At 40.2% G+C, this 14,050-nt stretch overlaps 1 protein-coding gene across 4 annotated transcripts; it reads left to right on the top strand.

Annotated features, from left to right (window-relative positions):
- The first annotated feature begins 23 nt into the window (after positions 1 to 23).
- LOC113585438 (protein Smaug homolog 2) lies at positions 24 to 13,580 on the top strand. 4 transcript variants are annotated; one of them, XM_027022923.2, is made up of 14 exons: positions 467 to 1,077; positions 3,815 to 4,349; positions 4,765 to 5,241; positions 5,457 to 5,699; positions 6,382 to 6,491; positions 7,749 to 7,835; positions 7,987 to 8,263; positions 8,409 to 8,494; positions 8,916 to 8,939; positions 9,279 to 9,394; positions 10,501 to 10,708; positions 11,009 to 11,135; positions 11,223 to 11,306; positions 11,714 to 13,580. In XM_027022923.2, exons 2-14 carry the CDS (start codon positions 4,154 to 4,156, stop codon positions 11,740 to 11,742), a joined length of 2,064 nt encoding a protein of 687 aa, XP_026878724.1. In that variant the 5' UTR covers positions 467 to 1,077; positions 3,815 to 4,153; the 3' UTR covers positions 11,743 to 13,580. The 4 variants fall into 4 exon arrangements, with proteins under 4 accessions (XP_026878722.1, XP_026878724.1, XP_026878725.1 ...); XM_027022924.2 differs by lacking the exon at positions 8,916 to 8,939 and having other exon boundaries at positions 473 to 1,077; XM_027022921.2 differs by lacking the exon at positions 8,916 to 8,939 and having other exon boundaries at positions 24 to 1,077; positions 11,009 to 11,306.
- Positions 13,581 to 14,050: the final 470 nt, after the last annotated feature.

The following is a 14,050-nucleotide window of genomic DNA, read 5'->3' as shown; positions in this document are numbered from 1 at the left end:
TAGGTTCCATGACGCTTAGATCATCCCTGCCGAGGTTGCCCAAGACTATTAAGTGGTTGACATAGATTGACAACTAGGAGATAGTATTGATAGTACCAAGCATTGAACCAAGCATTACTCTTTTGTCATGGCGTTGTAGTCAGTCAGTTTAACTTTCTTTCATTTTTTCAGGAATCTGATGCAAGCAACTTTATATCTGTAAAGCTAAGAGAGAATGTGCACAACCAAGAATCGCAGTATGTGATTAGAAAACCACGCATTTCTATTATTCAGTAGGCATTTTCCCATAATGTCTGACTACCACACATCATACAAATCTATTTTTTCAGGGTGTGATTTCTAAATCAGTCATTTGATGCATCTATTCAAAATGGACAAAACTTAAAACATCAAAGAATTTAAGTAAAGGTTTCTTTTACAGTACTCCAGATGAGTTGTATTTAATGTAGCTGCTATTCACCGTCCTACAAGAATCTGTTCCGGATTTTATAACAAACCATAGATTAAAATCCGCTCCATTCCAGTGTTAGTGCGTTATTTTGCGTCAAGTCCAAATAGATTTCATAGTTGTCGTATTTTACTACAGTCGCTTAAACGCCTGAAGTATATGAGGTTTTATAATGGCACTACACTCATCTATGTAATAATTTCTTATATTGGCTACTTGGATATACCTCATTTGTTGAAAAAAACAACAACAACAACAACCAGACAGCTAGTTCGGGCAGACGGCTAGTGTGCTAGCATGCCAATATCAGCTAGCCAGCAGGTTATTGTAAGGTAAACAAACCAGTCACCGAGGGGCAGAGATGCATACGTGCTCGGTCTGTTGGCAAAGTTGGTGATGCTGGGAATCGTACCAGGGACTAGATGGATTTTCGTCAGATGTTATCTTGACAATGGAAACAATATACGAGTTGCCCACTGCATCGATAACGAAAACCAAGTCAGATCTTTAAGTCATTTTGTCCAGTACTGAAAAAGCGAAAAGCTTGGTAGGCAAGGCCTTAGTGGCTCTTCGCTCAAGATAACTGACTGCTAGCTAGCGTCTCCCTCCGTCTGGATTCAGCAACAGTGGTAAAATATTTTCTTGTTTACAAAAGCTAGCTTGTTGTGTCCAAATTGTACAGATTTCTTGAATATGCTAGCGCTGGTAATACAAAATTATCATTGTTGTATTTTGTTTCCATTTATATCTAGCTCGCTACCGTTTTAATCTAGTTGGCACGCTAACCTAGCTAGCTAAAATGAAGCCAGAATTCCCATGCTAGTATCGCTAGCTAGCTTGCTAGTTAGGCATCACTGCGAAGCTTTGGGCGAAACTGTGGGTTCAGCATTTTGTGTGTACTTGTACTTTCAGATCTTTAGATATATGATTTTTTCCCCAAGCTGTTGCATTGCATTGGTCATGCTGTGAGGATTTGGTGTCAATTTCGTGGAGAAGAGGCCATTATCTGTAGCTAGCTCAATTGCTCAATGGCTAGCTTGTTAGCTAGCAAGCAATGTAGATTAATCGCCTGGACTTTGACAGCTATTGTGGCATCTAGTTGCCAGTTAGCAGATTAGCACATTAGATTAGTAATGTAAAATGCAGTGCTCACTTTAATTAACCAAGATAGCGTTAGCTAACTTAGCTAGCTGCTTGATTTAAAGGTTTCGGTAGCCAGACATGTGATCACAGTATTATCACGCCATTAGTAGCATATGTATTCAGTAAAACACGATTAGCCATACAGTATTTTAGCTAGTTAGTTAGTATTTTTTTTTGAATCGCTACCTGGATGTGTAACAGATGTGGATTTTGAGAGCTCTGCTATGAAGAGCTAATCGTAGCTTGTTAGCGAGGTATCGTATCGCCGTTATGTGCATATTTAATTTTAGGAGGGCTGGCGTTAGCTAACTAAGCTATAATTGAGCAATTGTTATTTTTTCGTAATCGGGTATGCATGGTCGAGTACTGTTATCTTCTTTTCCTTTCCACCAATGTAGCTAGCTAGCTTAGCTCAATAACGCTGACCACTGAAAAAGGGAGGGGTGGCCTGGATGGAATTCTTTGCGAAGATGTCAGGAAAACGTTCGATAAAAAGTGCCCAACTCTCTAAAATGCGTAAAATAGATATTGATTTTCAACATTCTGTGAAACGCATGGTGCATTCGTTTCTTTATTTTCCCCTTAATTCTAACTTTGCAGTTTATTTTCTCTAAATGGAAGTTAAAATAAGGTGGTGTTCATAAATACCTCACCCAGACATTCGTTTGCTGGCATCACTTGTAAGAATTAAGCTTTTCCGTTTCTGAAGGAGTCTTTTTGCGCGCGCACACGTCCACAGTAAGATTATCATTTTCCACTGTTTTATCAGTAACGTCCTTGTGTAATAATTTCAGTCGTTGAAGCAAAATGTTTGCAGTTGACACAAATGTATAGCTTTCAAGGAAATTATACTATTTTAAAATTTCCATAGCTCTTGTCTTTGTGTGTAATAGGACCAGGCACTGTTACTCAGTCTTTGTGCGATCCATTATGAGTTAGCTTAGTTCCTTATTCAGTAGAACTTGCTTCTTGTTTGATATCTTATATTACGATTTCTGTTCATTCTTTATAAACTCCTACTATCAGGTGCAGATGTCTGTTTTCCTACAATTCTGTACCTTACGTTTCACTTTTTGGGAAGCACCTCAGAGACTCCAGAGTAGCTGTACACTTATGTCGCACTAAAAGTTAAGACTATATTATTGAAAAGGTTTTTAAATGAAATGCTAATTTTGGAATGGTTCAGACAGATCCATTTGTCTAGACCACTTTCTCTACTCCAAATTACAAACTGTAAGCTGTCAAAGGAAGCTCAAATGTTCTCACATTGAGCAAGAGGTCATTTCAACACCAAGACAAGACAGGGGTGGACAGTTGAGACAGATCAGGAATTATATATCTGAATCTTTTCAGAGCTCCAGTCTAGCATCAGTCATATACATGTGAGGACCAGCATCAATTATTACAAACACAGTACCAACCCCATCTCTGCTTTAACAGTCTTTTCTCTTCCTTTCACACTTTTTGTGGCTTTTAATTTCTTCAATATCTAAATAGTTATGTGGATAGAAAGATGGTGTTCATATATCAAAATTCTTATTCCAAAATGTTTGTCTGAACTCTTACCAGTTTGACATTTCTGTTCTCTGATGTAATTGATTCATTGCATGAGGTTACCTAGTATAGCCGTAGTTATGTTTTAGTAAAGAAAATATGGAAAGGTTGATTTCCTAGATTATGGTCTTACACTCAAATAAGGAAGGCAACCTCAGGTTATGATACACATTCATTCTGTCCTCTCCTTAAGGGTTGGCACCTAAATGTGTGTGTATAATGTTTTCATTGCCTTGTCTTCCAGAGAGTGTTACATGTTCAATAATTTAACCAGTGCTCTATAACAATAAAACCATTTGTAAAAATTGAAGTTTACTTACGGTACTGGTATCTGTTTTAAATGTGGTGTAACATTTCAATAAGGTTTATCAAATTGAGTGTATATTTAAGAGTTTTTCCACCGTAACATACTATCAGTTGTGAAGGCATACTCTGGAAGTAATCACCATACCTGTCTCTAAGGAGCAGAAAACAGTGGATGTGGTTAATAAAATACCTTTTGCTTTATGTATTAGATTATTTCTTGTGATCAATGTGTTTGTGTGTGTATTGTACTATAATATACAGTATGTGTTAATGCAATATAGACTCATCACATACACTTGTATGTAATGAGTAACTAGAATATTGTGTGTAACCTGCTGGTGTGTGCATTCTGCTTCTCTTTAGCCCCTTGCCATCTCTCTCATTGTGGGTGTGGATGTGTCTGAGACACAGCAGTGGAGAACCACTAACCCTCTAGCTGCTGGAGAACATCTTGCACCATACCCGTGACCTTTGACCTCTGATATCACTGCCCTTCCATGCCCTGGTGGCCCTATCATTGGGCCAGAACCATGTGAAGCCCATTTTAAGCAGCTCTGGACTGTAGGACTATTGCAATAACGCCCCCAAACTGTAGGGGGCTCGCCCACCTGAGCAAAGAATCTACCCCAGTTCCCCTGCCCCACATCACCTTCTTATTAATCCCCCCACCCCAAGAGTGTTCCAGTAGCGTGAGGTGTCGCCATGATGTTCAGGGACCAGGTGGGGATTTTGACAGACTGGTTTAAGGGATGGAACGAGTGTGAACAGACTGTAGCACTTTTGTCACTGCTAAAGAGGGTGTCACGGACACAGGCACGCTTCCTGCACATCTGTCTGGAGCACTGGCTGGCAGACTGCACAGAAATTCACTTACTAGAGGCCGAAGCCAACAATGCAGGTAATTAAGGCAAGAATTTAGACTAGGCAAGTCTCCAATACACCAGGGCTGTATAGACATAGCCAGCATACTCTGATGTGGTTATATTAGTACTAGATCCCTCAGAGGCTTTGACTGTATGTCATTGTATGTTAGACAGGCATCCCTGTGAGGTGTAAAAAGGCATGGTTTCTGTTTCAGCACTATTAGCAGGAATGTGTGTGATGCATGTGAGAAACATTGATATGTATGGTTCTTAACGTTTTTGACACCTGCTACTTCTCTTGATTAACTTTGGTAGTCTTTTGTAAATAATTATTATGATTTTGTAAAATTATTTTACATTAATTTTAGCCAAGCACCTGTATCACTCAGACATCAATGAAATATCCCTCTCTCGTGCCCTCTCCTTGTCTTTCTGATTTCGGCATTGCAGCCATAGTCAGTCAGTGGCAGCAGGAGCCTAAGGAGAAGGCTGTGTGTCTGCTGCTCACCCACCTGCCTCTACTTCAGCCACGCAACAGTGAAGCCAAGTGTGAGTACATGAGCCTCCTGCAGAAGGTGCTGACCCACACCATAGAGAGCAGCCTGTTTGTGGAAGAGAGCCGCCAGCTGCTCTCCTACGCCCTCATTCACCCGGCCACTACGATGGAGGATCGTACAAACCTTGCCCTCTGGCTCAACCACCTGGAGGAGCACTTGTCTGCACGCCCCTTAGTTCCGTCTGGGGCGTACCACCACGCCCGCCAAGGCTCTGACGAATGGGCTGGCCCACCCGAGCCTCCCGAGGTGGTGCATTCCTGGCATGATAAACCCCCCTCGACGTGTGGCTCACCTGCTGGGCAGAATGGGCACATGACCTTTCCTGGTACAGGAGCACTGCCCTCTCCCCTAAGCATAAGCAACAGCACAGGTCAGTGGTAAGCGTGGCAAGGTGGGGATGAGTGGTGACTATCAAAATGGGGGTTAGTAGTGGATGTGGTGTGAATAGTAATGTGGTTAGTAGTTTGACAAAGGTCAAATGGCTGTTTGGCTTATTAAAATAGATAAATTGTGTCACTAGTTCAGGACATATGGAAAAAATCTTATCAGTGTAGTAATCATTCATTTGATTGGTTGATTCCCCAGGCCTCCCCAGTCAGGTGCAGCCCAGCCCCCTGACGCGCTCCATGTCTCTCATTCCTGCCAATCAGCCAGGCTGCGGCTCTGATTGGATAAACCAGGAAGAGGCAGGTGTACGTCAGGGTGTGGCAGGGGCAGAGCATGCCCCTTTGTCCCCACAAGGCAGCGTAGCATCATCTGGGAGTGAACAGACAGAGGAGCAGGCCAATTCACGTAACACCTTTCAGGAGGATGGCAGTGGCATGAAAGGTCAGAGATCACCCGGCAAAGAGATCAGCTTTGACCTCTATATATCTTTTAATACATATTAAGTCAATCTATTGCATTACACTTAATTTCGTGATATATCGCTATTCATTTTTGTCCCTTAAACACCATTCGGAATAAGACGTGTAAGCTAGTCAACCTTAGATTCTTGCTGCTACAGTATGGCCTGCATTAATAGAATTGGCCTACCTTCTTGATGAATATTGGTAACTGTTATCTAGTGAACCACAGTCCCATAAGGCCTGTTCAAAAAACAAGCCAGAGATTGAAATGTATTTGTGTGTATTTGGTAATGTTTTGGTGGGACTTTCTATTGAAAAACAAGTGGGCAGAAATGTCACACTAACCTGCTACCACTGTAACTGATTCTGTAGTAAAATTTTCTAGTGGCCAGACATTCTTGTGTAATTGAAGAGTTGTGGTACTGAGAGTAGCTAAACTACAGCTGTGGGGGGTGTTGTGTGGGTGTGAATAAAAGAGATGGTAGTAGAGGGAATTGCATGGTTTGTGCTAAGAGAATTGCTTTCTGGCAATGAATTATGGGATGTTGCTTCTTTGCTTGGATGAGTGAAACCGAACACTGACGGCGGTGATTTGAGATTTTTTATTTATTTATTTATTTTTTTGCACTGCTCAAAGTCGATGTGTGTTTGTGTCCTCCTAGATGTGCCCACGTGGTTGAAGAGTCTCCGCCTACACAAGTATGCATCCCTTTTCTCCCAGATGAGCTATGAGGAGATGATGGTCCTGACCGAACAGCATCTGGAGTCACAGGTCAGCTCCGCCCACCTACCTCAGCAAGTCAGGACACAGCTCATTCAAGCCTCCTTCCTCTGCTATTGTTATGCCTCTTAACATGGAACCCTACTATTGTCAGTACTGTTTTTCCAACCTACTACCCCAGCATAGTAGAAAAAAGGCAAATTCTGTCACGTTGTATATAACATGCAGGAAAGCTTGTTTGCTTTCAGTGAGATTTGCCATTTTGAATATTAAATAGGGCATTTACATGAGGGGTGGCATGAAAGGTAACTTTTCAACCAGTTTGTAGTAATTATTTTATTTCTATGGACCAGTTAGAATTAAATTAACACCGTCTTCCATACGATATTTAAAGCAATAAAACATTCTAATCTGGAGCAGCACAGCTCAGTGATACAGCTACACCCCAGAGCACAAGCATAATGACTCATCTGAAAAAGTGTGATTTGAAATGCAAATTGTATTTCTGCTTCTTACTGTTTAAAAATACATATTTAGCCTTTTATGAAGTTGAAGTCAGTTTTTTATTTGTATTTAAGGAAGAACAAAAATATGAGAAAACAACATTTATTTTGAACAGAAAATTGAACAGAAAATTCGAATGGGAAGAAATCTTTAGTCTTGTGCCAGATAAAGAATTGTGGGGATATTTAGAAATTTTCCTTTATATATAAACCCAATTAAAGCTAAAAATGATTTTCTTTAACTTTTGGTCAGCAATTGCATGTTTTCAGTGCATTTCATACCTGTAGTATATGACCAACTGGGCAGAAACATGCTATGAGCGCCTGCATCTTTTGAAGGAACATTTTGTTTATTTGAATGTGCTGATTGTTTCTGATTTATACCCATTAAGATTGTGACTTGTTTTGGAGGGGGGTGGACTATAATCTAATCTTGTGTGCACAATACTTTCATTTTCATATTAAAATCATTAAAATTTGTCTGGATACTTTTGGACTCACTTACAGTGGGTTGTGCTTTCTGAACTTATCACCTTTCCCCCCCACACACACGTTTTCATGCCTGATATAAACACAAGTTGAAAATGCCCAGTTTTCCTTTGTCATTCTAGTCACAGGACAGATCATTGTGTGTCCTTTTATCATGGGGTAAGTCCTTAGCTACAGCAGCTTAAGCAGGTGGTGTCTCAGGTTATGATGATCCCATGGAACACACTTCAAAACCCCACCAAGCATAACTAACACAAGATTGATTGGGCCTGTTCCAAGTTTATATTGCTAAAATGTTACATTATCTCCCATGTAGAATGTGACGAAAGGAGCTCGGCACAAAATAGCTTTAAGCATTCAGAAACTCAGAGAGAGGCAGAGTGTCCTCAAGTCTCTCGAAAAGGTAAAACAATCGGACAAACACGCACAACTATAAGACCTTTTTATATTGCTTTTCTCTATAAGCAATCCAGGATCCAAATGTCTGAGGAAAGTACAGGCTGGATTTTAAGATGTTTTGATTCTGACTGGATGTTTGGATGTCTATTTTGCAGGATATTCTAGAAGGCGGGAATGTTCGGAACGCATTACAGGAGCTGCAGCAGATCATCATAACGCCAATCAAAGCTTGTATCCCACCTATTGCTGTCCAGAGGGAGGCGGAGCCTGGGGCTGCACCAACCGATAAGGCAGCTGACCCTTTGGAAGAGAAGGACACATCTGTGGAGAGCTTCCAGTCCCATAATCCTCCACCATGTGATGGGGAGTCATCGGCCACGCCTATCTCAGAGGGGGACATCCCAGGACAATTCACTCGTGTGATGGGGAAAGGTGGGATGCAACACATGCATCATCATGCTTCTTTACTGTGCATGCATGTGTATCTGTGCCTGTACGTTCGTGAGCGTGGTTTGGTGCTGCACTCTCAAAAACTGAGTAATCCAGTGAGTGTGTAGTATATAAATCTGTGTTTCAGTATGCACACAACTGCTGGTGTCCAGGCCAGATGAAGAGAACATCAGCTGCTATTTGCAGCTTATTGAGAAGTGTTTGTCACATGAGGTGAGTCACTCAGAGTTGGACATTGGAGCATAGTGACAGTTAAAAGCTATCAGCATAAGATTTTGACAGTTCTGTCTGGTTTTTATTTATTTTTTACTAATCCTACTTTTATAACATTCACATTTCATAATTGTAACTTGAACAGACTCACTATATTGCCTTAACTGTTGTAGATTTTTAGTAAATTGTAATTCTGTTAATCAGCTGCTTTAATAGAAGTACCTACCATGTACTTCATCAGTTGCAGTATTTGTGTTAGCAGTCATATAGCCTACTTCTAAACTCCAGTCTTTAAGGCCCCACGGCCCTTACAGTTTTAATTTTTCCTTGCTGCAACACATCTAAAGAACTCAATGATGATCTGTTGAGCTGGATTAGATAGGACTGTCTAGATTGGAACTGGAAACTTAATTTTTTGCAGGGCAGTGGGTCCCCAAGACTGCAGGTAAGATGATCTGTTTACATCTTCATTAGTGTTCAGTTTATGACCACAAGACTGCAGTTACCTGGATATTTTTGTGTGGTACCATACTCTCAACCCCACAGTGAAAACGGTGCCCCACTTCCCAGTAGTGGTCTGTAAATCTACCTCTGTCAAATGTACCTACAAGGTTAGATGCACCTAAAATGATCAATGAGAATAGGTGTGAGGTAGTTGTTTCTGATCAAGTGCCTTGAGTGCATCTTAACACTGTGTAAAAGCATTGCAGTGGTTTAATAAGGAAGTCTAGGATTGGTGTTTTTGGAAGCATCATTGTGGTTAGTCTGTACTTGGGTCTTGCAGGCATTCACAGAGACCCAGAAAAAACGTCTGGTGTCATGGAAACAACAGGTGCTGAAATTGCTCCGCCTCTTTCCTCGAAAAGCCATGCTGGACATGCCCATGTACCGACAGAAAGGGTATGCATCATTTCAACAAAAATTTATGGTTAGAGCTTTAAAGCTTTTAAAGAGACTTACCAAACCATGTGAACATTAGATGGTAAAGTGGTTAAAGCACTGATGAAAGAATTATACTAGTATTTAGTATCAGACTAGTCTTAAAACCATAAATGAATTTGTGTCTTCATCTCAACATCATTTGGAATTTGTCTCATCTTGGGGGGTAAGGAGGAGTCAGAAATTGTTGATAAGACCAGACCCCAGTGTCTGTTTTCAAGCTGGACATTGACGACCTTTTTTCATCCTTCTGGAGCGAACTGGCAGTTGCATTGCATTAATCAATATTATTTTAGTGTGTCACTGGATCACATATGTCAAAGCAAGTACCTTGTTTTTCATTGGTTTAACAGATCATCTCATACCTCACCTTCTGGCTAACTGCAGAAAGTGTATGCTGTAAATGCTAGTCAGTTAGGATGTTTTGAAACTGAAAATATGAAGATAAATAATAAGATGAATTGCATGCCATCTATATACTATGCCAGAGTTAAAAACTTTAAGTATCGGACATGTTTGAGTAAAACAGTTTATATACTAAGATACTAATTTGTCTTGTTTAAATGTTCTCAATAGAAGATCGGTCACCCCACAATGGGTTATCAAAAAACATCATAGCAATGCAAGTCATCATGTTTGCAAGTGCATGAATATTTCATAATGGTAATATTCGTTATATTATAGTTATAAACATTATATAACATAATAGTTTTAATCGTTAATGTGAAAAAACTCAACAGTTAAAATCTACAGCTATGTATAAACTGCTCAAATTCTGTTACCACATGACTTTCAAATCAGTCTGGCTATTACTACTTTGGTATCAGATCTGTGCCATCTCTATCTAAAGGAACTTCTTTTAGAATCTGAAATGATTCTTAACCTAAACGTGTTAGTCTGCCTAAGAAGCTTGATTGAGTGTAAATGTAGCCTTTTTTCTACTCTTACCCTTTTCTTTATTTACTTTTGTTTTTTTCCACTCTTTGTTACTGACTTACTTATTGAATTTTTCTAGTGTTTGTATTTCTACTCAGTAATGTTCTCAAAAATGTTCTTCTTCCCTGTAGCTGGGCGGCGTATGGTTCAAACTCTCTTCCCACAGCGGGCTCTGTGAGTGGGGGTATGAGCCGCAGAGGGCAAAGGCAGTTTCCTATGCCTCCGCGTGGGGCAATTCCTCCTAGAAGCATGGGGCTTATGACCCCTGGGGGCATCACAGGAGCCTCCCCTCGACACACACTTTCCAACCCCACCACTCTCACAGGCCAGGGTCGACAGGTCAGCCGTGTGTGTGTGTGTGCGTGTGCTTCTGTTTATTTTTTTATAGATAATGTGATTTGTGTTCATCAGCTGTCCAAATGAACTATCTAATTGAACCTACATAATTGTCTACTTGTGCTTAGTATTTTTGTGTTGTGTTGTTGAACGGTTTAAGTAGATAAGTAAATACAATAGTTTCAAGAAATGTATGTTTTCCCTGAACAGTATTTACTGTTGAATCCCCTCATCAGTCATAACTGCCTCATCAGTCATAATTGTGAAAATTGCAGTTGTGAGTTTATGTTGTGTGTGTTGTAGAACCTCTGGTTTGGTAACCCCGGAGGCAGTAACAGTATGCCCAGCCAGAGTCGCAGTTCAGTACAGAGAACCCACTCTCTTCCCGTTCACACGTCCCCACAAACAATGCTTCTGTTCCAGCAACCAGGTGCACACACCCACCCACCCCCATACAGACACCCACACACCCATTTTGCCTTATCTGAGTGGTTTGCTTCTTCCCTTTCCTACCCAGAATGCCAGGTTCCAGGGACAGACCTGGAGATCAACCCTACACTGGAGTCACTGTGCCTCAGTATGACGGAGCACGCCTTGGGAGGTACAGCCAATGACTGCACACCTACAGATTACAATCTAATAACATCTTGATTCATTCATCATTCACCAGTCAGAGATTTTAACTACTGATCGTATCTAAAATTATTTATGCCTTAACCAATCAGAGCATGAGTGAAAGAACAAGCATGTCTACAGTATGTATCTGAGGTTTTTGTTTTTTTCTTACACAATTAGAAAAATCAGTGGTCCCTGAACTTTCAAATTCTTGGTTTTGAGCCTGTTTGACATCTTTTTCATGAAATTCCATTCTGAACATGCAAATCACAAAAATTAGTTCTTGCAATATAGCCTCTAATGATGTAAATCTGCATCCTATTACTTGAGAAGCCCAGATACTAGAGATGATAACACATCTGTGTTGACCACAACATATTTCTTTTTTTACAGATGGAATGGACAGAACATCAACAATATGAAAATAAAAAGCAATGGAAAGGAATTTACAATCTCACACTTCACTTTGCAACTGAATCATGCATTTGGTGCCCATGGCCCACAACATGTATACATGCTAAACAAACAAAAGAACTAAACAATGCAAAACAAGTCACTACAAATGACAAAAAACTAACTGTGTAAATGTTCTCTTGATATTTTTCTACTTTATTATACTTAACTAACTTTATTATAAATGGGATACAGATGACTATTATATGAAAGGAGGTTTAGTTTGTGCAGATTGCTTCTGTTCTCCTGCACAACTGTTTAAACCATCCTGAGAGAGGCGATCTCACTCTCCAAGTCTCAAAACAGTTCTCCTCACCCTTCCCCTCGCACCCTTCCTTTTAACTCCTCTGCCACAGGCCCCTTTTGAGAATCTTGGTGGCCTGGATAGATGTATGCAGTATGGCAAAGCTTAGATGCCAATGGCCACGGTTGGTTGCGTGTTCAGTATGCAGCCATGCCAAAATCAATAATGTTGGGGTGTAAGTGGAAGCTGGAGTTTACTGGGTTATGAGAGCAAGGGAGTGACTTGGGACTGAGACAAAGTGAGCTTGGCTCCCATGTGGATTTGAGAGGGGAGTGAAAGGTTGGTGCTATTTTTAAGGGCTTTTAGCCTGTTTCTTTTACCTAAGAGTTGTAACTGTTTCTGTAACCAGTTGTGTACACACATGCACAAGTGCGCAGTTCCTAAAAACAGGTTAATGTTCAGTTTCTTAAACACACAGTCCCATCCGCACTGATGCGTTGCAGGAGAAGCTTTTGGGCACTTTCTGAATTCTGTTCGCAGGTTATTTTTTATTTTCTTTTTTTTAAGGGCAACATACACAAGTCATGACTGGAAATTTAATAGCAGTTTTCTGAGGAAGACTTTGTTACCCGCATCTTAATTAGTGGTCAGGATTCTGTGATGATGAATCTTTCTAGAGGGAGAAATTTAATCCAGGTCTGTTTTGGTTTTTGATTTCAGACTTGGTTTTGCAGATCAGTCTTGTGACCCTTGCACAATAAGTCGCAAACTCCAACATTCCATTCTGGCCTTCTACAATGTCCAGGAAAAGAACCAATAAATCTGATGAACATTTAATAGGAAAAGTTTTACAAGTGACATTTTGATTATTCCAATCTGTTCCCACCAAATTAGTTTGTCTTGCCAGAGGGCAGCTGTCTTAAGTATGGACTTTCAGTTGATCAAGTGTCTGAAAGTGTCCCTTATACCTTTTATATTTATATATCCATGGTATTATTGCACATAATATTTTATGTGTAGGTACACAAGTTCTTAGCACTTGCATTTTAAAACGATTGAAGGATCACTACAACAGGTATACAGGGAGGGTTTAAACCTAGAGAAGTGTGGCTGACAACATTCCCTGTGTAAATATTAAAGGTATAAGAACACATTTTGAAGCCCAAAGGACATTTATTTTTTTCTTAGTGTGTTTACTTGGTAGTTTAAGAAGCAGAGACATGCATTTGGACTGATGCCTTGGCGTCATAGCTTTCTAGAGATGATCTTTATGAAGAGAAGAACTGCAGAAAACGCTTTCTGGAGTTCTGGAGGTTGTAGTTTTTGAAAGAGCTGGACTCATCTGTTCCCTGTATTTGATAAGGGATGTTACCAAGCAGACATCCCCTCAGCTGAGACTGACGGGGAATACCACTTTATATATACACACACACACACACACACACTCAGATGGTACAGCCCACATCATTATGATTATACAATGTGCATTGAGCTCAAGATGTCTTAAAGAGCCACAGTGTAGGGGAGTGAAAAAATAAAGTGGAGGAGCATGTATAGAACTCATCTTGATGTCTCTGGTTGCCTTTGATTACAACAAAAGCATGAGGTCTCTGCTTTTTATTTCCTAAAGAGCCTGGTCTGTTTCTTATTTATTGAAACATACATTTTTGTTTTCCTGGGCACTGTTGGTTTAACATTGTTGGTCAGTCAGCCAAGATCACACTTAGCTTTCCTTTGTAGTTTCATGGATTTTTATTCCATAATAGTTGGATAATATCCTACACACCTCAACTCAACTATGAACTGTGTCAGCCTGATATTTTCAGAGATGCCATGTTGCTGAATCTGAACAGACACACTATGAGCACTGAGGTTTTATTTAGCCTACTTGCCTATCAGTGTAGACAAGGACAGCTTTCATGTCACTAGATTGAGGAACGCTAGTGAATGTTTAGTTTCCTGTGAGATTACTGTAAAATGAATAAATAAATAAATGGGAGTAATATTCTGCATCCCCAAATGACAGAATTGTG

The sequence above is a fragment of the Electrophorus electricus genome, chromosome 15 (genome assembly GCF_013358815.1).
Source record: "Electrophorus electricus isolate fEleEle1 chromosome 15, fEleEle1.pri, whole genome shotgun sequence".
Taxonomy (NCBI): domain Eukaryota; kingdom Metazoa; phylum Chordata; class Actinopteri; order Gymnotiformes; family Gymnotidae; genus Electrophorus; species Electrophorus electricus.
The sequence above is the reverse complement of the archived record's forward strand: the minus strand, read 5'-3'. Positions and strand labels throughout refer to the sequence as shown.